This window comes from Peromyscus maniculatus, chromosome 1, assembly GCF_049852395.1.
Source record: "Peromyscus maniculatus bairdii isolate BWxNUB_F1_BW_parent chromosome 1, HU_Pman_BW_mat_3.1, whole genome shotgun sequence".
NCBI lineage: Eukaryota > Metazoa > Chordata > Mammalia > Rodentia > Cricetidae > Peromyscus > Peromyscus maniculatus.
In genome coordinates this window covers 155,904,939-155,926,729 of record NC_134852.1, presented here as the reverse complement: position 1 = coordinate 155,926,729, position 21,791 = coordinate 155,904,939, and the positions used below count along the sequence as shown (strand labels likewise).

General features: G+C 52.8%; 1 protein-coding gene across 2 annotated transcripts in view; it reads left to right on the top strand.

The window, feature by feature from the left end:
• Window positions 1–11,305: 11,305 nt before the first annotated feature.
• The window catches only part of Tpcn2 (two pore segment channel 2), a 30,796-nt gene continuing 20,310 nt past the window's right edge, over window positions 11,306–21,791 (top strand). The window contains exons 1-7 of one of the 2 annotated variants that reach the window (XM_015999004.3): window positions 11,306–11,451; window positions 15,051–15,115; window positions 15,911–15,987; window positions 16,342–16,519; window positions 17,329–17,445; window positions 20,601–20,707; window positions 21,413–21,488. In XM_015999004.3, the coding sequence (XP_015854490.1) occupies window positions 11,391–11,451; window positions 15,051–15,115; window positions 15,911–15,987; window positions 16,342–16,519; window positions 17,329–17,445; window positions 20,601–20,707; window positions 21,413–21,488 (681 nt within the window). In that variant the 5' untranslated portion in view covers window positions 11,306–11,390. The remainder of the gene's footprint in view (window positions 11,452–15,050; window positions 15,116–15,910; window positions 15,988–16,341; window positions 16,520–17,328; window positions 17,446–20,600; window positions 20,708–21,412; window positions 21,489–21,791) is intronic. The other variant, XM_042258247.2, reaches the window with a different exon arrangement.

Here is a 21,791-nt window from a genome sequence, read left to right as displayed (position 1 = left end):
AGAAACACACGGAACCATGGCAGCTTTGGTCCTGTGATCCCAAGAACACATGCCTGTCTCCTCCCCAAATTCCCTGGCTCCCTACAACTTCACCATGTCAGAGGGGAGCCCAACTTTCCTGTCTGCAGGAGCCATGCCACTGTGGGCTTGTACCTCCTCCTCCTCCTCCTCCTCCTCCTCCTCCTCCTCCTTCTTCTTCTTCTCTTTCTTCTCCTTCTTCTCCTTCTCCTCTTCCTTCTCCTTCTCCTTCTTCTCCTTCTTCTTCTTCTCTCCTTTCTCCTCCTCTTTTCTTCTTCTTCTTCCTCCTCCTCCTCTTCAATTTATTGTCATCATGGACTGGAATGGAACTCAGGGCCTTGCACATGCCAGACAAGTGTCTCACCACTGAGCTGCATCCCCCAGTCAAAAAAGGCACTAGGGTCTTGTGGCAGCTTTGTGCTCCACGGTCACACTGGGTCACACAGAGGGCCTGACAGAAAGGTAAAAGAGATGGTTTAGTGAGTGAAACACTTGCTGCCAAGGTTGATGACCCGAGTTCAATCCCTAAGACCACATGGCAGAAGAGAATGACTCCGGAAAGCTTTCCTCTACAAGTGCAGTGGGGTGCACATACCCCACCCCTAAGCACAAAATTAATGAATGTAGAAAACAGCCATGGCATCTGACAAAGACCCACGCAGGGTCCCCAGGTCCCCCGACCCTCACGGTCTGTGGGAACTGCACAATCAGAGAACTCAAGCACACAGAGGCTGTGGCTGGGACAAGAGGGCTACTCTTGTACTACTGTCTGCTGAGCTCTGGCAGCCTTATGGAAAACAGGGGTGTGGGAGAGCACCCCCTGATGAGCTCCATGCAGCATCCAGATCTGAGGGGGCCTGAGTGCTTCTGCCTGTGGGCAGGAAGGACCTGATGCAGCCCCTGCAGCTTCCTCTTAGAAAAACTGCCCCAGCCGGGCGGTGGTGGTGCTCGCCTTTAATCCCAGCACTCGGGAGGCAGAGGCAGGTGGATCTCTGTGAGTTCAAGTTCAGCCTGGTCTCCAAAGCGAGTTCCAGGAAAGGCACAAAGCTACGCAGAGAAACCCTGTCTCGAAAACAAACAAACAAACCAAAAAAAAAAAAAGAAAAGAAAAAAAAAAGAAAAACTGCTCCAGCCTGGTACCGATGCATCCCTGCACACGTCACTAAGGACCAGACATTATGTTCACCCTCTGACATGCCAGTGTTATTTATTTGTTTATTTATTTATTCATTCATTCATTCATTTACTTACTTATTTTATATGCATTGGTGTTTTGCCTACATGTAAGCCTGCATGAGGGTGCCAGATCCCCTGGAACTGGAGTTAAAGACAGTCATGAGCTGCTATGTTGGTGCTGGCAATTGAACCTAGGTCCTCTGGAAGAACAGCCAGTGCTCTTAACCTCTGAGTCATCTCTCCAGCCACCCCCACCCCCACATGCCCATGTATTAGCAAGGCTTCTAAAAGGATTGTTTTGGTTATTTCCTTTTAAAATGTAGTGTGTGTGTGTGTGTGTGTGTGTGTGTGTGTGTGTGTGTGTGTGTGTGCTTGCATGCCTCTGTGTGTGTGTGTCTGGAGATTGGACCCAGGACCTCTGTATTTATTGTTTTTCTTATTGCTGTGAAGGAGGACCTGAGTGAGGCACCTGAGAAAAGAGAAGTTATTTAGGCTTATGAGCAGGGTCTGACGCTGTCTACAAGGTTCCCGATGGAGACCCATACACTGAGTTAACAACAACATCTTGCACAGTTTATCATTTTGTGTTGGGCTACATCCGTAGCTCCCTGTGGGTTGCACACGTCTGGTGGAGGGGAGGGGCAGGCATGGTGGCTGGATTTGGGGTGCTGGGAGCTTGCAGCAGCTGGGGACAGGAAGCAGAGAGCTGAGGCTGAAGGTGGTGAGGCTGAACTTCTTCACGCCTGCCCCTCATGGCTGGTATGTCAAAGGTTCCAAACACTTCCCCAAACAGCACCACCACCTGGGGCCAAAATGTTCAAAGACAGGGACATTTTACACTGAAGCCCAACAGTCCCCTTGGCCAGCTTTGGAGAAGGGCCCTCCTGGGCGTTTAGCTGGACACAAGCGAGTCACATAACAATCCACTTCTGTTCCTCTTGTAGTTTGTGAGCGCCCTTCTCTACAATTTTGGAGGTTTTGCTCCAAAATGAAATTCAGCAAAGCTCATAGACACCTTCAGTTGTTTCAGGCATGAGGGATGAGTTCTGTGCTGGGTCGGTTTTTTGTCGACTTGATGTAAACAAGAGTCACTGGGGAAGAAGGACCCTCAACTGAGGAATTGACTTCATTGGATTGGGCTGTGACCAAGTCTGTGGGTCATTTTCTTGATTAATGATTGATCAGTTAATGGAGGGAGGGCCGGCCCACTGTGGGTTGTGTCATCCCTAGGCAGGTGGGCCTGGGATGTGTTTTGTTTTTGTTTGTTTGTTTTTTTGAGACAGGGTTCCTCTGTGTAGCATTGCACCTTTCCTGGAGCTCTGTCTATAGCCCAAGCTGGCCTCGAACTCACAGAGATCCGCCTGCCTCTGCCTCCTGAGTGCTGGGATTAAAGGCGTGCACCACCACCACCCAGCCTGGGATGTTTTAAAAAGGTAGCTGAGCAAGTCAGAGGGAGCAAACTAGTAAGCAGTGTTCCTCCATGGTCTCCATTTCAGTTCCTGCCCAGTACTGAGGTCAGTGCCCTCAAACACCTTTGCCCCCTAATAAACCTGGCACAATGCTTGAGCCCTCTGAACCTCGTCTCTGTCACCCTCTCGGGGTCTTGAGTCGATACCATTCTCTTTTCCTGTCTGTTAACATCTACCACCCCCTGTCCCACCCTCAACCCAAGGGTTGGGACCCCTTTTAGCATCAAACGACCCTTTCACAGGGGTCACCTAAGACCATCGGAGAAGACAGAAGTTTACATTACGATCCATAAGAGTAGCAAGATTACAGTTATGGAGCAGCAATGAAATAATGTTATGGTGGGGGGTCACCACAACAGGAGGAACTGTTTTAAGGGTTACAGCATTAGGAAGGTGGAGAACCACTGCTCTAGGAGACGGTCTCAAGCTCAGACTTTTCTCAGGGGTCTCTGTCTCCTCCACAGCTCCTGCCACGTTCACCCTGTGCCAGTATCCATCAGATAGTTAGGAACACACATCTCTGGGGCTAAGCCAGCCACAGTTCCCTGCTTCCCTCTGTCCCTAACCACTGGTGTCCCTGCTGTGTGCAGAACTTCTGACCTAAGATGGTGCTTGTGTGAAGGGAGGGGATCTGACTTGATGATACAGACCCTCTCCCTGTTAGCATTCTGGCCTGCCTCTTGGGGACCTACCCAGTGTCCTGATGTCATCTTACGTAAAGTCCCCTTTAAGAGAAAACCCCTCCCCTTCTCTCTCTCTTCCTCTCTCCCTTTCTCTCCTTCCATGAGGCTGCACACACCTCCACTTTCTCTCCCTCCCTCCCTCCCTCCCTCCCTCCCTCCCTCCCTCCCTCCCCCTCCCCTCCCCCTTTAATAATATAACTTTCTCTGTCTTTTCACCTCGGCTCAAGGCTGCTGCGCATGCCATTTTTACAACATTCCTCCCATCAGCTTCCAAGACAGCCTAACCTGCCTGCTTTTCCCACGTCCCCTTCAGTGTCCTCCCAGGGCTGCCTTGCAGCCCAGGACACTCCTGCCCCCACCCTGGAGACTCCTGACCCTTCAGTTCCCCCTCAGCTGCCACCACATCAGCGAGTTCCCAACCAAACAAGCCATTTGGGTGTCTCCCCAGATTCCCATTGCTAGTGTCACGGGTAAAGGAGCCCAAAATAGCAAGCAGTGCCCAGGCCTGGCCTGGGAAGGGTTTGGCTTTCCCAGGGGGCAGTCCCCAGGGGCAAGGGTCAGTCCTCGGCTTAGGGATGTATGGATTGCTCACCAACAGCCTGCTTTGGGGTCTGTGTCCAGCCTGCACGCTCTCCCCAGGCATAGGCTAGGCTGTGTGTCTGCTGAGCCCCACTCCCCATGTGAAGCCTGGGGACATTTGAGTCTCGGTCTCCCCCAGTGCAGCAGACTCTGGCGGCCTATGGGGGTGTTTGAAGGCTCACGTGAGACTGGCAGTAGAGAAGGGAATGTGTTTGTGTGTTTGTTTGTTGTTTTGTTTTTGAGGTAGATCTCAGGGAGTCCAGCTTGGCCTTTAACTCCCTGTGTAGCTGAGGATGACCTGGAACTCCTGATCCTCCTGCCTCCACCTCAGCACAGGGATTACAGGCGTGCACTCCCTACCTGGTTTATGTGGTTTGGAAGCCAGGGCGCCATGTGTGTTAGCTAAGCACTCTACCAACTCCAATCCTGGCCTCTGTTTTGTTCCTTTGATACAGAGTCTTGGTTTGTAGACCATGCCTGGAACTCATGGTAATCCTCCTGCCTCAGCCTCTAGAGTGCTGGGATTACTGGCTTGTACCACAATGTAGCTTGGGAATATGATTTTAGAACTCCTTGTTACTGTTTGCCCCAAGCTGGATGTGAAGGGAAGGAGGCCGGGAGAATAGACTCGGAGACAGAGGCTTCGATCACTGTGATCCCCAGTTGATGGATGTAAACCTGAGGGCCCCCGCAGTATCAGGCTGGGGGTGGTAAAGGCCCATCCCTTGTCCACTTGACAGCAAGTGGTGATGTGCGCTTTCTCTCAAATGTTTTTAGAAACACTTGACGCTGTTCTGCTCTGCTTGAAGCATTATTCAGCAGTGTGGAGGGAGGGAGAGTTCTTGGTATGCAGTAGATGCTCCATAAATGCACATGTAAATGAGTGGATGAAGGAACAAAATCCAGAAAGCTACCTGTTCAAACCCATGTAGGTACATGCTAGCTGCTCAGGCCATCCGTGTAACCCAGCTTCAGAGTGCAGGAGGCCCTGGTTCACCTGGGGGAGGAAGCATCTGGAGCAGGTGCAGTTTAGACCTCAGCCTGTCAGGCCAGATCATGAGGATGGTTGGGTCTCTTTGGAAGAGTGCAGGGTGCAGCCTCCCTTGAAGGCAAGCTTTCTCTATCTCTAGGAATACTTGTGAAGCTGGGTGGGAGTGAATTGGGGTTCAGGATTTGGTTCCATTTCTGGAGGGTTCTTTTAAAACCCAGGGGCACTGATGTGGTGAGCACGCTCCTAGTAACATCCCAACAGTGTTGGGAGCCTGAGGGCATGTTTCTGATTTAGAGCCACATTTGGCACGGTCTCCAGGGCTCTTGGGAGAGAAGCCTAGCACTGGCTGGGCAAGATTCTTGCAGTGACTCTCTGGGAGGTAGGAGGGCCTGAGTCCAAGCCAGTGTCTCCACCAAGAGGTTGTTTCTCTTCACTGCAGGATCCACGACCACAGAAGCACCTCAGGGTAGTGCCGCTGTGGGCAGTGGGTGTGGCAGAGTACACTGTGTGGTGCCCATGGTGGGGGGCAGGGGCTGGGTCCCAATGTGAATCTCATCTGTTTGCATGCCTGGGGGGCAGGGAAGGGAGTTTCCAGCAAGCCCCCTTTCTTATCTGCACCCCAAACTCCTGGCTCTGGCTGTCTGAACGCCTCATCTGGTCCTGCACACTGACAACAGGAAGGATCCTGCTGTGGCTCTGGACAGCCTTTCCGGTTGAGCTGTGGGCAGCTCACCTGCTGTGCTTGTGGCCGTGGACTGAGTGGGAGGCCGGCTGGAGCTGTTGTGGGACACTGTTCCAGTCCACTGGATGCTCCAGCCTTGGGAGGGAACCTTGTAGAGCCCCTCCAGCCTCAGTTTCCTTATCCGCACTCAGGAGTGACAGGTCCCTTGGCCTCCAGTGTGGATGAGCAATTCCACTGCCTCTGCCTCCAGAGTGCTTGCATTGTGTGCCTCTGTGCCCAGTGAAACTCAGTTATAGTAACACAGACTAAGACAATTCCCAAGAACTTCCATTGTAGAAATGTGTTCACGGGCTGGGCGTGGTGATGCACACTTTATCCCAGCACTTGGGGAGCAGAGGCAGGTGGATCTTTGAGCTCCAGGCCAGCCTGGTCTACAGAGCAAGTTCTAGGATAGCCAGGGCTACACTGAGGAACCTGCCTGACTCCATTTTGAAAGCAGGATCAATTATGCTGTGTTTTAAAAAATAAGTGCTCATTTACTGTGAGAACTGAGTTGCTCCGTTCTCTGTTCCTGGAATCAGACCTTCCACAACCCATGTCCTGGATTTGTTTTTGAGACTACCCTGACCCTCCCTGACCCTTCCCTAATCACGTGGTGGGTGACCACATAATTTTTTTAAAGATTTTTTTTTAAATATTTCTTTATTGTCCCATTGTCTCCCTTCTGTAAAACTGCTCTTGATTTTACTCCTTAAAAGGGGCCCAAGAGGTGGTGGATTCAGGGCTGCTCTTTTTTGGTTTTCGTGACAGGGTTTCTCTGTGTAGCTTTGGCGCCTATCCTGGAACTCACTTTGTAGACCAGGCTGGCCTCGAACTCACAGAGATCCACCTGCCTCTGCCTCCTGAGTGCTGGGATTAAAGGCGTGTGCCGCCGCCGCCGCCGCCGCCGCCGCCGCCGCCGCCGCCGCCGCCGCCGCCGCCGCCGCCGCCGCCACCACCACCACCACCACCCAGCTTGGAAGCGGCAGGAAAGTGACGCGTCTTGAGAAAGCACCGGCCCCTGTCAGACCTTGTCTTATGGGCCTCTTCCCTCGAGCTGTTCCAGAGCCCTGTACTTTATAATAACCCATGGTAGGAGTTGAAGAGATGGCTCAGTGGTTAGAGCACTTCCCTGCTCTTGCAGAGGACCTGAGTTCAGGTCCCAGCACCCATATCATGTGGCTCACTAGTGAAACTCCAGGCTGAGGGGATCTGATGATCTCCTCTGGTGACCTGGTGCCCTCTCCTGGCCTCCTTAGGCATTGCACCCAGGTGCACATACACCACTCCCCCACGTACATGTGGTTAAATAAACCAGCAGTAGTTAAATGTCTTCCTGAATTCTGTGAGCCATTCTAGCTTTTTTTTTTTTTTAACTTGAGAGTGGGTAGTAGGCACCCTCTGTTTATTGCCTTGAAGTCTAGGGAGGCTTGTTCTTAGCATGTGAGTGGTACCGTCTTGTGTGACTGTGGTGGATTCTATGCTAGCTCTAGGTAAATGGTGTCAGAATTGAATTGTGTTTTAGGGCACCACTGGGCATCCAGGGAGTAGACTAGTCCCTGGTCAAACCTTGTGGCCAGCACTGCCCACCCATGCTGTGTCCTAAGCCTTGGCTGGCAGAGTCACACATAGGTCCCCATGATGGCAGGGCTGCTCGGAATCGGCTACCACCTGTGAGAACTCCATGACTGACTTCCTGGACGCTGCCCGCCTGCACACCAGGGACATTCTGGCTGAACTTGGAGTAGGCCACGCTGTGTCTGGGACTCAGAGCCGTCTTGTGGTGCTATCCTGTTCTTGTGGTTTATTTCTGTATCCCATTTGTGACAAGGCCCCTCTGAGAGCCCTGTCTACCTCTAAAGGAGACTGACTACTTAATGGCAGCCATTTTCCATTCGAGCCTCTGGGAGTTCTAGAAGTATCTAGGAAGTTCTTTAGTTGCAATAGACATTTCCCTGAGGCTACATGAACTCATTTTCTTTTTCTCAAAGAAAAAAAATTAGGTCTGGGGAGGTGCTCAGTGGGTACAGTACTTGCCCAGCATGTACGAAGTCCCAGGTTCCACCCCCAGCATTGAAGAAACCGGTGTGGTGGTACACACCTGTGATCCCAGCACTTCAGAGGTGGAGGCAGGAGGCTCAGTGTAGGGAGAACTAGACACACAGTGAGTCTGAGGGCAGCCTGAGCTATGGGAGACCTGTTTTAAACCAAACAAATCATAAAAATTTAACTTCTGTTTAAACAAACCAAAGCAAACGGATAACCTTGAAATCATGGTTTCTTTCCACCTGCCCTGGGGTAAGCATAGCCCTGCCTTCTAGAACTGATCCTCTGATGTCTGCTGACTGATGGGCTCTGTGGAGTTCATTTGCATCTGTTTTGCATGTGTGTATTCTAATGAGGTAGGGCTGTCTCCAGGGGTGTGTGTGTGTGTGTTGGGGCTTATTCATGCTGGGCAAATGCTCTACCACTGAACTACAGTCCAGCCTCTTGACATTTGGGGCTTATTCATGCTGGGCAAATGCTCTTGTTGATGTCAACATTTTCCTTCAGCTTCATTGGTCCATTCTATCTAAGGACGGTCTCATCTTTAAACTATATTTTATTTTCTGTGTCTGAGTGTTTTGCCTGCATGTGTGTGCACCACAGGCCTGGTGCCTTCAGATCAGAGAAGGGTGTTGGATCCCTTGGAAGTGGAGTTACAAATGGTTGTGAACACACAGTTGGATGCTTGGATCTGAAAGAACAAATGTTCTTAGACACTCAGCCATCTCTCCAGGCCCCAGAAAATTTGACCTCTAAAACTGTATTAGATTTATTTTGTGTGCACATGTGTGTGATCATGTGTGCTGTGTGTGTGTGTGTGTGTGTGTGTGTGTGTGTGTGTGTGTGTGTAGAGATCAAAAGATAATTTTCAGGAGTTGGTTCTCTCCTTCTTCCACATGGGATATGGGTCCTGGGGATCAAATATAGGTTGTCATGCTTGGTGGCAAGAGCCTTCACCTGCTGAACCATCTGACTAGCCTGGAATACATAAGACTTTCACTCTTTATGACCCTGCTTACATTAGGTTAGACAGTTTAAAAAAAATTAAAGAGCTGGGTGTTGTAAAATATTATCTTAAGATGTGTTACATTTGTTTATGCTGTGAAACATTTGTTTAATGATGCAAAGATGTGTTGCATTCTTTTATGTTGCATTTGTTTAACTCTGTGAAGTTGTGTTACTTTGTCTGCCCAAACCATTTGATTGGTCTAATAAAGAGCTGAACAGCCAATTGCAAAGGCAGAGAAAGGATAGGAGGGGCTGGCAGGCAGAGATAAGAGAAAGAGAACTCTGGGAAGAGAGGATCAAGGAAGGAACAAGAAAAGAAGAGAGAGGACACCAGGAGCCAGCCATAAAGCCACACAGCCAGCCATGGAGCAAGAGTGAAAGTAAGATATACAGAAGTAAGAAAAAGAAAAAGCCCAGGGGCAAAAGGTAGATGGCATGATTTAAGAAAAGCTGGCTAGAAACAAGCCAAGCTAAGGCGGGCATTTATAATTAAGAATAAGCCTCCATGTGTGAATTATTTGGGAGCTGGGTGGTGGGACCCCATGACTAAAAAGTAAGAACAACCAAAAATAAGGTGGTGGTGCCCTCCTTTAATCCCAGCACTCAGGAGGCAGAGGCAGGCAGATCTCTATGAGTTTGAGGCCAGCCTGGTCTACAAAGTGAGTTCCAGAACATCCAGGGCTACACAGAGAAACCCTGTCTGGAAAAACAAAACAACAACAATAAAAAATTACACATACACACACTGTCAACATGAATAAATAATAAATTTTAAAGAGACAGAGATTATCTGGATCTAGGCAGGCAAGTTATAAGTTAGAGGCCAGTCTGAGCCACTCAGCAAGATGTTTTTGAAATAAATATCATTTGTGGAGGGGCCCCAAAACAGCTTGGCCACACAGCTGCCATGACAGGCCTAGGGGCCCAGATACAGCTTCTGTGACAGGCTTACTGACAGGCAACACCCAGATCCAGGAAAAGCCATAAACTGACACCATCCAGGGATTCACCCAGGGATGGGGAAGTACCTAACATCCCAAACATTCCAGCCATTAGATAAGGTGGCCAGATGTCCCTGAGTCTAGCACACACCTATTTTTGTTTTACAGATACCCCTAGACAATTGTCAGCCAATCAGGGTCCTGGATTCTGGAAATCCCCTCACCCCAGCCTCTGCTATGATAAAAAAAATCCCACTCTGCCTGGGCTCAGGGCTCTCTGCTCTCTCCACTGTGTGGGACAGACAGACTAAGCCCTGGAGCTTGAAAATAAAGGCTCTTTGCTTTTACATGTGGGATTCAGTCTCCGTGGTGGTCTTTTGGGGGTCCCCGTGATCTGTGCATAACACCATTAAACTATAAAATCAGTTTGAGAACAGGGTAGCGTTTCAGTATCTCAAGATGGATGAGGTTTGAGAGAGAGATGTCCCCTGTACAGTATTGTGAATGGCTCTATACTGCTGCTGTGAACTTGTGAACACACATCATACACACACATACACCATACATCACACACATCACATACATATATACCATACATCACACACACACATCACACACATCACATACATATATACCATACATCACACACACACATCACACACATCACATACATATTTACCATACATCACACTCACATCACACACATCACATACATATATACCATACATCACACACACACACACATACATATTTACCATACATCACACTCACATCACACACATATACATCACACACACATCCACACACATCACACACATACACATACATACCATATACACATATATACCATACATCACACACACATATCACACACACATACATATACACACATCACACACATATACAATACATCATACATACACATCACACACATATACTATACATCACACACACAGAGATATACCACACATACACACAAAAACAACAACAAATAATAATAATAATAATAAAAGAAAAAGATTGAAAAGATCCCAGCATAGTGGCCACACTTGGTTTCAGCCTTCTGAGGTCCCAAGAGATAGAGAAGACTTCTGCCCTGGACTTCTGACCTCCAAGACTGACAGGCAGCAGAGGACAGCAGATCCTCTTGTCTCTGCTGCTGGAGTGTTTGAATTCTCGGCGTGGGCAGCAACATGTCTAGCTTCATGGTTTAAAATCTTACCCTTAATTATATTTAAGTTTTCTTAATTTCAGAGGAAAAACTCGAGCTCCATGGGGCGGGGGAGGGGGTGACCTTTGTGGTTAATCTCTTGTACACAATCCTTGCATGTGTCAGAGTCACGCAAAATGCTTGCTTAAACACTTCTGGGTTCCGGGTGTAGCTAGAGGGAGAGAGCTTGCTGGGCGTGTTATAAGGACCTGGAAATAAAAAACAAACAAACAAGCAAAATCCCAAAACAAAACAAGAGATTCCTGGGTCCAGCCCTGGGAGTTTGACATTCCTAGAGCTGGAAGGAGATGGCAGTGATCTGCATTGGTAAAAAAACTTCCTCGGCGCTCAGCTTTCCCTCCCCTTTGCCCCTCCCTGCAGAAAGGAAGCGGAGCTCCACCCATTGGAGGCGGGGCTTGTTGCTTCCGCCTCCCAGCACGATCTCTCCGTTCTCATTGGCTGTCGCTGGACGTCATCACAGAGCGGTCGCTCCTCCCGGAACGCAGGCTCTCGCTGTAGGGCTAAGTCCGGCTTGTGTTGGTGGTGGGATGGCGGCAGAGGTGCAGCCCCTTCTGGGCAGGGACCGAGGCGGTGGCCAGGCCCGCTCTGGTGAGTGACTTTTCTTTTTTCTCCTAACTTTTTGAGACAGGGTCTCAAGTAGCCAGGCTAGCTTTGAACTCCAGATTCTCTTGCCCTGGGGTTACTTCTCAAGCGCTGGGGTTACTGCATCGTCACTTCAACTTCTTCCTCATGGGGGAAACTGAGGCCTGGAGAGAGAAGAGTTTTCCAACACAGGGTCCCCAGGCGTAAGTGGCTGAACATCCTGCTGGGAGTGACTTTGCTCTGGCTGCTAGGGGCTGAAGCTGGTGTCCTGAGGCCAGGGTGGCTTCCTTCCCTGTCCCCTTAAGTGCTGGGGGCTCCTTATCTGTTCTCTCCTTCTCTCCTCTTCCTGTGGTCAGGGAAACTGCTGAACTCAGGGAGAGTGGAGTCATCTTCCCAGCCATCTGCAGAGGGTTGGTTACTAGTGACCGAGAGGCAGAGGGTTCTGGTTCTCGTTTTCCAGGTAAGGAAACTGAGGCCAAGAGAGAGGAGAGGAGCAGGTCACAGCCCACCTTCTCGTGTGGCCACTGCCAGTATGTACTGCCCTGTGTGTGCAGGCCTGGCCATTCAAACTTCCCTCTCTGGACCTCCTTTCCTCTTCTGTTTGGGAGCAACTGGATTGGCACAGTGGTCCCTCTCTGCCCATAGCTCATGCCTTTCCATTGAATAACGAGGCCACAGAGGTCCCTAATAGGAGATGCGGAAGCTAGAGGCTGAGGTGACCACACATCCACCCTCTCACCCCTACCCTCCTCTCCTGAGTCAAGTTGAGGCATGTGGTTCAGGGGACACGTGCTTTATGTTGGGGCATCTGGGGGACCTTTCTGGGGCTCCCAGTTGCTGACTGTGGGACTTTGGCAGGTTTCTTAGCTTGAGTCTCCATAAAAGGGGCAGTAACGACTGGTGGGTTGGGGGGCACATTTGGGGGATCCAAAGAGAGATTCTGTAGAGTCTGGTGTGTGGGTCCTGACAGATGTCCGAGGTAGCAGTGTCATGATGCTTATAAGTCTTGGCCTTCCAGAATGGACAAGTGACAGATTCAGTCTTCTCTGTTGAGGCAAGACTTAAGGCTGGGCAGTGTCGCATGAGAGACTCTGGGGTCTCTTTGTCCAAACACTGTGGCTTTGGCTAGGGATGTTGAGAACCCAGACAGCACTCTTTGTGTTTGCATCTCCTGGGCTGGGCTCACCACGAGAATGCATCTTTCAGTCTCCACACCAGCATCCTGTGGGTGAGAGATGGTCTCCAGGCTCTGGGTTTGGCTGCCCTGTGACCAGACCCTCAGAGCGGGTAGCTGTCGCTGCAGGCCTCCCCAAGGACCCCAGGGGTTCCTGCTGTTGTGTCCTGCTGAATCAGGCCTACCTGACTGACCCCTGCCAAATGTTGCAGAGAGTAGTTTTACTTGTTCCTGGCTGGTATGAAACAGGATGAGGGGGTTTACAGACTTTGTGGGCTACCTGCAAAGCTGAGGCTCTTCATCTGGCAAGGGTCGTGGAGGAGACTGTGCAGAAAGGCTTGCCCAGAGTCACACCGCCTGCTGGGCAGGGATCTAGGTTGGTTGTGTAGAGTCTAGAGGGAGAGGCAGAGCAAGCCTAGACCTGGCTGTCAGGAAGTAGAGGTAGGGAGGCTTGTCCGTAGGTATCGTGGGGAACACAGTGTCTGAGCCCCTGTTATTGGCCCTCACTTTGCCTCATTCTGACCCTGTGTGCCCAGGAGAAGTCCCCTGGCCCTCATGGTTGGAGTTATAGGTATCAACAAGTGGTTGCTTACCCAAAGTGATGAGCTCAGGGCAGGCCAGGTAGCCCTGGGGGAGTCTCTGGAACCTCAAGTTAGAGGAGGATTCTCTGGCAAAAGTGGCAACCTGGGCATGGGCTTAGAGACTCTGGAGAGCCAGGCGTTAATAGGTTCAAGTTCAGAATGTGTGGCATGGCTGGGTCAGCAGGAGATGGAATGGGTGGCCAGAATGGGTTCCCAAGTGCCGAGATGGGGTGGAGTGTGGACCTGAAGCATCGGGGACCCCCAGAAACCCATGACATGCTTCCTAGAACTTGTGACAAGCTTCCTAGAGCTGCAGGGTGTGAAGGATGCTGAAGTGGGAGGGGCTTCTTCAAGCACCCGATGCCTGGGTGAGCTCAGGGAGCAGGATCCAGACTCTTATATACCAACAGCCGGAAGCTAGATGAGAGGCCCCTGTTGTTACAGAGCCCTGGGGTGCTGACCCACACCTGTGATGGCTTGTCTGGGTGGACATGAATTCTTATAGCCAGTTCTGAGCCTCAGCTTGTTTCCCCGTCGAAGAAGCTTTTGTGGTTCATGGCTCCAGACCCAGGCTACGCTCTCTAGGGTATGACCGGGCTTCTGGGCTCTCCCAGGATGCCCTCAGCTGCCTTTCTCCTTGGGCCAGTTGGTTTTCGGTTCTGCCATGCTGGGAACACAGCAATATGGCTTCTTTTCATAGCCATCCCAGGAAACCTTCTAGAGTGCCAGCACCCACAACTCTCAGAGCCTCTCTGAGAAACAGGGTGCTGTTAGGATAAGCCTCATGGACATACATGTGGGGAAACCGAGGTCCTGGTTGATAAGGTATTGTAGCATGGTCAGGGTAAAGCCAGGAGTGAGGTACATCTCTGGTTATCCTCTGGGGTTTACTGCCTCTGCTCTGTGACCCTAGACGTGATTCCCAAGAGCTAAGAGCAGGTGGCTCTTCAGAGACAGAGGGCACACTGTGTAGGCAGTCGCTGGGGCTCTGGCCATGGTTGTGGGCGGGCCTCAGGGCTTCTTGCTGTGGAGGCTCTGTTCTTAGCAGGGCTTGGCTCCTGTGGGTCCCAGGAGGCTGGACTTTATAAAAATCAGAACGGCAAACTGAGATAGCTACATTGCCCATTTTGTTCCCAGCATGATGAGATGTGAGTTGTTGGGGCTGTGCAGTCCCCTAGTTCCTCTGCTCAGGGTTATATTTGGGGACCACCTGGTCCTGAAGGTGGGGAGGGAGGGAGAGCTCTGTGGCTGTTAGTACTGGCTGAAGAGTGAGAACGATACCTTTGCTCATGTTGGTGTGAAATCTTGTGTTCCTTGGATAGAGGTTACCCCGTCTCACAGTGGACGATACTGGCTGAACTGGTGATACTGGTGGAGGTGGCAGAGGTGATGATGGCCGAGTGGTGATGGGAGCCCCTTCCCTGAGCACCAGGGGGTTCCTGCACCACATGGCATCCACTCAGGACTCAAGCAGGTTGCCACCGGCACCCACTTGACGAGGGCAACCATTCCTGCTCTTTCCATGTTAGTAGATGAGGCGGGGCTCTGAGCCCTGAGTGCGGTACCAGGGTTCTGCAGGTCGCTACTGCCTCCGTGTCCTTGTGCATGCTGTGCCTGGGCAGTGGTGGTCCTGGGGTAGAGCTGCCTTTGCTCTGGGCCTGATGTCCTCCACCATGCCATGTGTTTTTACCTGTTGGGCACTCTCGCTTGGACAGGTACCTGCTTCAGAGTGGGGGGAGCCTCTGGCTGCAGCCAGCCGCAGCCGGCTTCCTTCCTGCATGTGCTCATCCTGTGGAGGTGAGGCTGCAGCTGTCCCATCTGCTCACCTGCTGTGTTCCCTCTGCCTGCAGATGCCGCAGCCAGTCAGGAGCTCTGCATAGACCAGGCTGTGGTCTTCGTTGAAGATGCCATAAAGGTGTGTAGTGGCTGTCCTGCTGATCAGAAGTCTACCCTGTCCCTTTGTTCCTTACTGTCCTGGGGCAGGGGCCTTCATTTAGGATAGACACAATGGCAGGTACCCGGACCTGGCTCTCCCTTGTCCTCTGCTGGAGGCCATCTCCTTAGTGTTGGAATCATGGTGTCATTGATTGAGTATGTACTGAAAGCCTGCCTTGGGCCACCCTGTGCTAGGTCCGGGAGACATCTGCAGGGTGGATACAGCTGTATTGGAGAGTGGAGCTGGCCTTCCATGCTCAGCCTTAGCCTGCACTAAGGGAGCTGTCTCCACCGGGCAAGCTCTGTAGCTTGTGCCGGTCTAAGCCTGAGGCCCTGTGAGGGCCTCTTTTGTGCCCCTGCTGACACAGACTCGCTCTAGCACACCTGGATTGGGCCTGCCTCTGCAGAGACTGGATTACTACATGTGTGGTATTGGGCGCAGTCAGGGCATACACATATGTGGCATTAAGGGGAACCCCTCCCACACCCATATGTGTGTGCCACTGAGGGGACCCCGCTCAAGCCCAGTGTGTGGCGGTACTGGGTGAACCCCCTCACATCCCTGTGTGTGCGGTGCTGGAGAGACCCAACTCAGATCTCTTTGTGTATAGCACTTGGGGACAGTGCTAAAGCCTGTTTGTGCGCAGCTCTGGCCCAGGGACCCTGGTCACTTCCCTGTGTTGTGTAGCACTGAGGGACCCTGCTCATTTTGCTGTGTGTGGGGCTCAGTATCGTGGGAGGATCTGTCTCATGCTCATGTGCCCTTTGTTCCCAGTACCGTTCCATCTACCACCGCATGGATGCCGGCTCATTGTGGCTTTACCGCTGGTATTACTCGAAACTGTACCAACGGTGAGACCGCACCCCAGTGGAACCAGGCTGTGCAGACCTGCTTGGTGGGCTTGGGCCGACCCTACTCTGTCTTGGGCTAAGCATGCTCCCAGTCCTCATGGACATAGGGATGACCCTTGGTCCCTCCTCCACAGAGGAGCCAGCTGTGGTCAGAAGGTGGTAAGGGCTTCCTCCTCAGACTGCTGGGTCAGCCTAGTCACGGAGTCTTGGGCAAGGCTGTGTTACTTGGCCAAGCATGGTGGCCACAGCCAGAAAATGCCAGCTTTGGCCTTCCACCCCCTAGACCCCAGTGCACCTCCCAGTTGGCTTCCTGGCCCAACGCTCACCCACCGACAGTGTTTGTCTCCTTTCCAGAGTGCTGGGCTTCGCCATTTTCCTGATCCTGGCCTTGGCTTTTGTGGAGTTCCCATCATCATTCACAAGAACCGCAGATTTGCGCTACCGCTCCCAGCCCTGGCAGCCGCCCTGTGGCCTGACTGAGAGCATCGAGGCATTCTGCATGCTGGTCTTCCTGGTTGACCTCTCTGTGAAGGTGAGATGGGTGGTAGGCGGGTCTACCCACAATGCTCCTGGTGTTGTCCAGATTCTCTGAGCTCTCGTTGTGTGGTTGCTGGTGAGCCTTGGCACCTGAATGAAGGCCTGGTGTGTGTGTGTGTGTGTGTGTGTGTGTGTGTGTGTGTGTGTGTGTGTGTGTGTGTGTGTATGTGTGAGAGAGAGAGAGAGAGAGAGAGAGAGAGAGAGAGAGAAAGAGAAAGAGAGAGAGAGAGATTGGTGTGCTCAGGGTTGTTTCTCGTTTTTTCTATCTTTGCCCATGATGTGATGGGCAGCTCTAGGTTTTAACTGGAGAGAATTTGGCATTCACTGGTCTGTGGCTGGTGCATGAGTGTATTCTCAAGGTGAAAGAGAGCAGAGGTTTTTATCCCCTGGAGGCAGATGTGATAGAGGAACATCAAGAGGGCAGGATGGGCAGGACCCTACCTTCTGGATCACCTTCCTGGAGTGGCCATCAAGCCACCCAGTGCATGTCCTGTTTGTCCTCCTGTTTTGGCATGCTCTGGTGACTTAGATGAAATTGGTGGGACTCCTGTCACCAGTGAGGAACCCAGCCAGAGAGGCTAGGTGCCACCTCTGAGGTCGCACAGTGAGTCACTTGCAGCCTTGGCAGGAATGCGCACTCCTGGCCCCTGCTCAGCACCTCACTCCCACCAGTGCACAGAGACTGGACTGTTGACGTCCCCGCTCATCTGTCGCCCATGTCCTTGGGTGTGCGCTGTCGCCCTCTGCCTGGCTGCAGGTCCATGTCGGCCTGGCTCGCTCTTCACCCCTCCCCATCTCTTGCAGGGCTACCTGGTGGGGCGGGCCCAGTTACAGGAGCACCGGTGGCTGCTGGCCTACCTTGTGGTGCTGGCTGTGTCTGTGGTGGACTGGACTGTCTCACTGAGCCTCGCTTGTGAGGAGGTAGGTGGTGCCTCAGCTCTGAGGTGTGGTGTGCGGATGCAGCTGAGCCCTGGGTCATATGTCTGCCCGTATCCTGGAGGGCTTTGGTGTCCCCACTGCAGGAAAGGGACTGTGGCTTGAAGGCCAAGGTTTCAAACCCCTGTCGTGCCCCATTGGTGAGAGGACCTGGAAGCAGGGTCCGGGTTGCTGTGACTCCTGGTCCTTCAGGTTGCAGTGAACTCTCCTGGTTAGGTCCCTTATAAGAGAGCCATCCCAGGGTATCCCTGTGCCCATAGTTTCACACCCAGAGCTGTTGGAACTTGGCACTAATAAGCCTCATCCACTCTGACCACAGTGCCATGCTTCCTCAGAAGCACCCAGGACCCTGGGAGGTGGTCTGGGCAGCAAGGCAGGGGCATGTTGGTTTGGCCTTCTGTTAGCATGTGACAGGAAGATGGGTACATCAGTGGGAATTGAGTAGAGGGACTAAGACTGGTCCTGAGGACTTAGTGGAGCCGAGGGGGCTGATGGGAAACAGCGCTTGGAATCCCGGGGGAATCCCAGCTGCAGAGCTGTCTTGTCCTCTGCTCATTGAGTGGGTCGTGCCTGGTAAGGACAGCCAGTGAAGTTCCAGAAGGAGGGGAGCTTGTCTCTCACCACCAGCCTGCAGCCTCCCCCAGGCCCTACAGGGAGCTGATGGGAGAAAGTGGTAGGTGGTGGGTCCCTGCCCCTGTATCCAGCAGAGACTGAGGGGACCACGGAGGCACAGTTCCACAGCTGTTCGTTACCTTCTACTTCCTACGTCCACTCAGGACAGGATTTTGCCCTCCCTTGTAAGATGCAGCTCCTTTTCTGATTGAGGAAGAGGTGCCCATGCCTCCCCGGAACAGGAGGGAGATGGCCCTGTAGCCACCATTTCTCACTGAAGCTTCCCATGGGTCTCTGCACCTGGCAAGCCAAGTTCCCAGTCGTACCTCCGCCAAGGGTGCTTATGTGCTGCCAGGAGGGAGGGAGACGGGGCAAAGAAGCTCCTTGGGATGCACAAAAGAGTCCACCCAGTGCATGAGCCAAGGCTGGGATGCACAGGCACCGAGCGGCCCTGGCCGCCTAAGAGGTCTTTATAATGTCGCTCTGCAGCCTGCTGCTGTCCCTGTACCTCATACCTGTTAGCTGGCCAGGTTTGTCATGGATACTGAGACCTTCATTCCTAGAGGTGGATTCTCGAATTCTGCCTCTTTTCTTTAAATAGCTGGAGTGTTGTGTCAGCTCCTTCCTTCCAGGGCCTCATGCATGATGCTGAGCAAACGCTTTTCCACTGAGTCACTCCCTGGCCCCACAGCTGGAGTTTTCCCTGGAGGACGGGGCGCCTCCTTATCACTCTTGAGTGGCAGTGTCCTGTGCTGTCCTCTGGAGTTGATTATTCGCCCTTTGGACAAGTTAGGTTCCCACGTGGTAGGACCAGTGTGTGTCCTTGGTGGCTTCTACCTTTGGAAGTGGGTACTTGCAGACTAATAGGGCCCAGAATGGCAAGATGAACAGTAGAGATGTGGTCACTGATGCCAATACCCAGCTTCCTGTCCAGCTGAGCCTGAGTCCTCTGAGACTCTGGATCCTTCCTGCAGGCCATGGATCTGGCAGCCACATTGCAGGAGAGTTCCTCGTCACACTGAGTTAGTGGGAATTTCTGGGTCATTTCCGAGCTCTAGGATGAGGTGAGACACTATGGACAGGAGGGTAGAGCATGACTGATACAGCTGTTTGTCCAGGGATGGGTCAGTGTCCCACATGGGGAAGGGCACAGTGCCATCTGTCACCAGGGGACATGTAGGACCTTGTGCTGAGCTCTGCTTCTGCGGAGTGGGTGTGTCATTCACCTGTGTCCTGGTGGCTCCTTCATGTGTAGCTGAGGTCAGAGGCTCAGGGTAATTGTAGGACCTACTGAGTTGATATGCTGCTTGGACATTTCATGTGTAGCTGAGGTCAGAGGCTCAGGGTAATTGTAGGACCTACTGAGTTGATATGCTGGTCATACTCTTCTGGGGTCTGGGACGTGGGCACCCTGTGCCCGTTTGGAGGGACCTGTCCACGTATGTCCTCTAAACTCTGTTTCCAATCCTTCAGTTCTTTCCACGACATTCTCTGCTCTCAGGAATCATGTCCAGTGAGCAGGATCCCTGCCTGCCGCCTCCCTCTGAGGGACTCTTTCACCTAAGGCCGTCCTGCCACACGAGGTCCATCTCTGGTTAGGTGGCTGTATGACTCAGGACCTCTGTGGCTATCAGGGCCCTCTTGAAGCCCTCCCCCAGATGCTGGGTGGCTTGATAGGGAGGGCCAGGCACCTGACCTGCTCTGCCAGACCAGGTTCGGCTTCTGCCCTCCTGGTGGATGGGTTGGGTGACAAGGTCTGCAGGCACTGGTGGTTGTGACCGCGTGCGCCCTCTATCTCTGGATGCTTGCTTCCACTCTGGGATCTGGGTTCTGATGCTCAGTGTCGTCCTTGGAGATGGTCACCTGGATGTACCTTCTCTCATCCTCAGTCTGTGTGCTATTGCTAGGCCCACACAGCCAGCAGGACCGTAAGTAGCCGTTGTGTCCCTGTGTGACTGGAGGTGGTCCAGGTTCCTGGAGGGTGATGAGTGTCCAGAGGGCTGGACAACACTGGGGTCCTGGCTGCCACTGTGGGTGGTATGCGGTGGTTCGGGGAGCTGAGGGCACTGATCTCTCAGTCATTGGAGCCAGATAGGGCATCCAGGTTGGGCCAGAGCCCTGGGCAGTTGTTGTGGTTCCTGTTGCCCTCTCATTCTGTTCCAGGCTCTGGGGCTCTTCTGTGTGAGCACAGCCTAGGGGGACCAACAAGCCCAGGGTCCTGTGGGAGCCTGTCATGTGTTGGTGCTGGTGGGCCATTGTCCTGTGTTACCAGGTGCTAGAAAGAGAGGCTGCTGATAAATTATTGCAATGTGACAGGCACTGTGATGGACGGGAACTCAGGACAGTGAGTAGAGGGCAGGAGACCTCAGGTCAAGATACAAGGAATGCTGTGAGCTGTCAGCGCTGTGGCCAGCAGGCCTAGGATGGCTGGAGTGGTTGTCAAGGACTACTCCCTTCTCCAGGCTCCGGGATCCCTAGAAGGAAGATGTGTGTGGTCCTGGTTCAGTGGCCGGCTTCTTGTCTTCCAGCCCCTGCGGGTGCGTCGGTCACTCCGTCCCTTCTTCCTGATGCAGAATTCCTCCATGATGAAGAAGACCCTGAAGTGCATACGGTGGTCGCTGCCAGAAATGGCCAGGTGAGCACTGGGGCTGGAAGCTGCAAGCTGGGCCAGAGGGACCAGAGGGTAGGCCTACTCCTATGTGGGTATGGTTGGGGCAGCCGCCTGGGTACTCCCAGCCCAGCATCCTGCAGGACCTGTTTGGGGTCCTGGGCAGACCTGGGCAGATATTGTAGACTCACCCCCCCCCACACACACACACACTCAATTGCTGAGTTGAGCAGATGCCTCTTGTCTCTGGGGTCTCCCGTTGGTTGTCTGCACCTGCCACTTCAGTCCGGCTGCCTCTTACACTGTGTGCAGCTTTGCTGGCCGGGAAACCCTGTAGCTCTCAGGGTCCAGCTCTGCAGAACTTCAACTCTCCAGACTTCTCTCACCCCTCTTGGCTCCTGCCAGAAAAAACTGTCACCCGTGTCCTTCCTCTGCCCCCAGTGCCCTCCCTGGTAGGCCGTGTGCCTGTCCAGCCCCAAAAGATGAAAGGGACCTCTGTCCTCTGTGTCCTGGTCCCTGGCTGGCATGCCCCTGAGGTTGTGTCCCACCACAAACAGAGGATCCAGGGCAGGCCTGGCTTCAGGTCCCTGTCCCAGGGCTGAAAATCCTCAGTGTCTCCAAGGAGAGGAGGGAGCACTGTGCCCATACCTGAGACCACGGGCAGGGTGGGGTCGCGCCTCTTCGGGTGTGTGGCCTGTGCTGGACCAGGCTGAGCACCATCCTTTCTCCCAGTGTCGGGCTGCTGCTGACCATCCACCTGTGCCTCTTCACCATCATTGGGATGCTGGTGTTCACCATTGGTGAGACGGTAAGTATGGCCTTGGCCATAGGTGGGGCTCATAGGCCCTTGTCCTGCAAAGCCTGCCTGCTTTGGAGTAGCCAGGGTGGCTGAGGGTGACAGACCAGCAAGTGGGTCATGACACCTCTGCATGGCCAGTATTCCCATCACCGAAGCCTTGGTCCACCCCGTCCTTTGTGCTGGCGACCTTTTCTAAGTCCCTGTATGACAGGCTCCACTGAGGGTGCCTTGAAGGTACCCCTCCAGTCTGACCATGCCTCAGCCAGGGCTGTCCTTGCTGGCGCCTGCTCCGAGCCCCAGCAATGCTTGGCT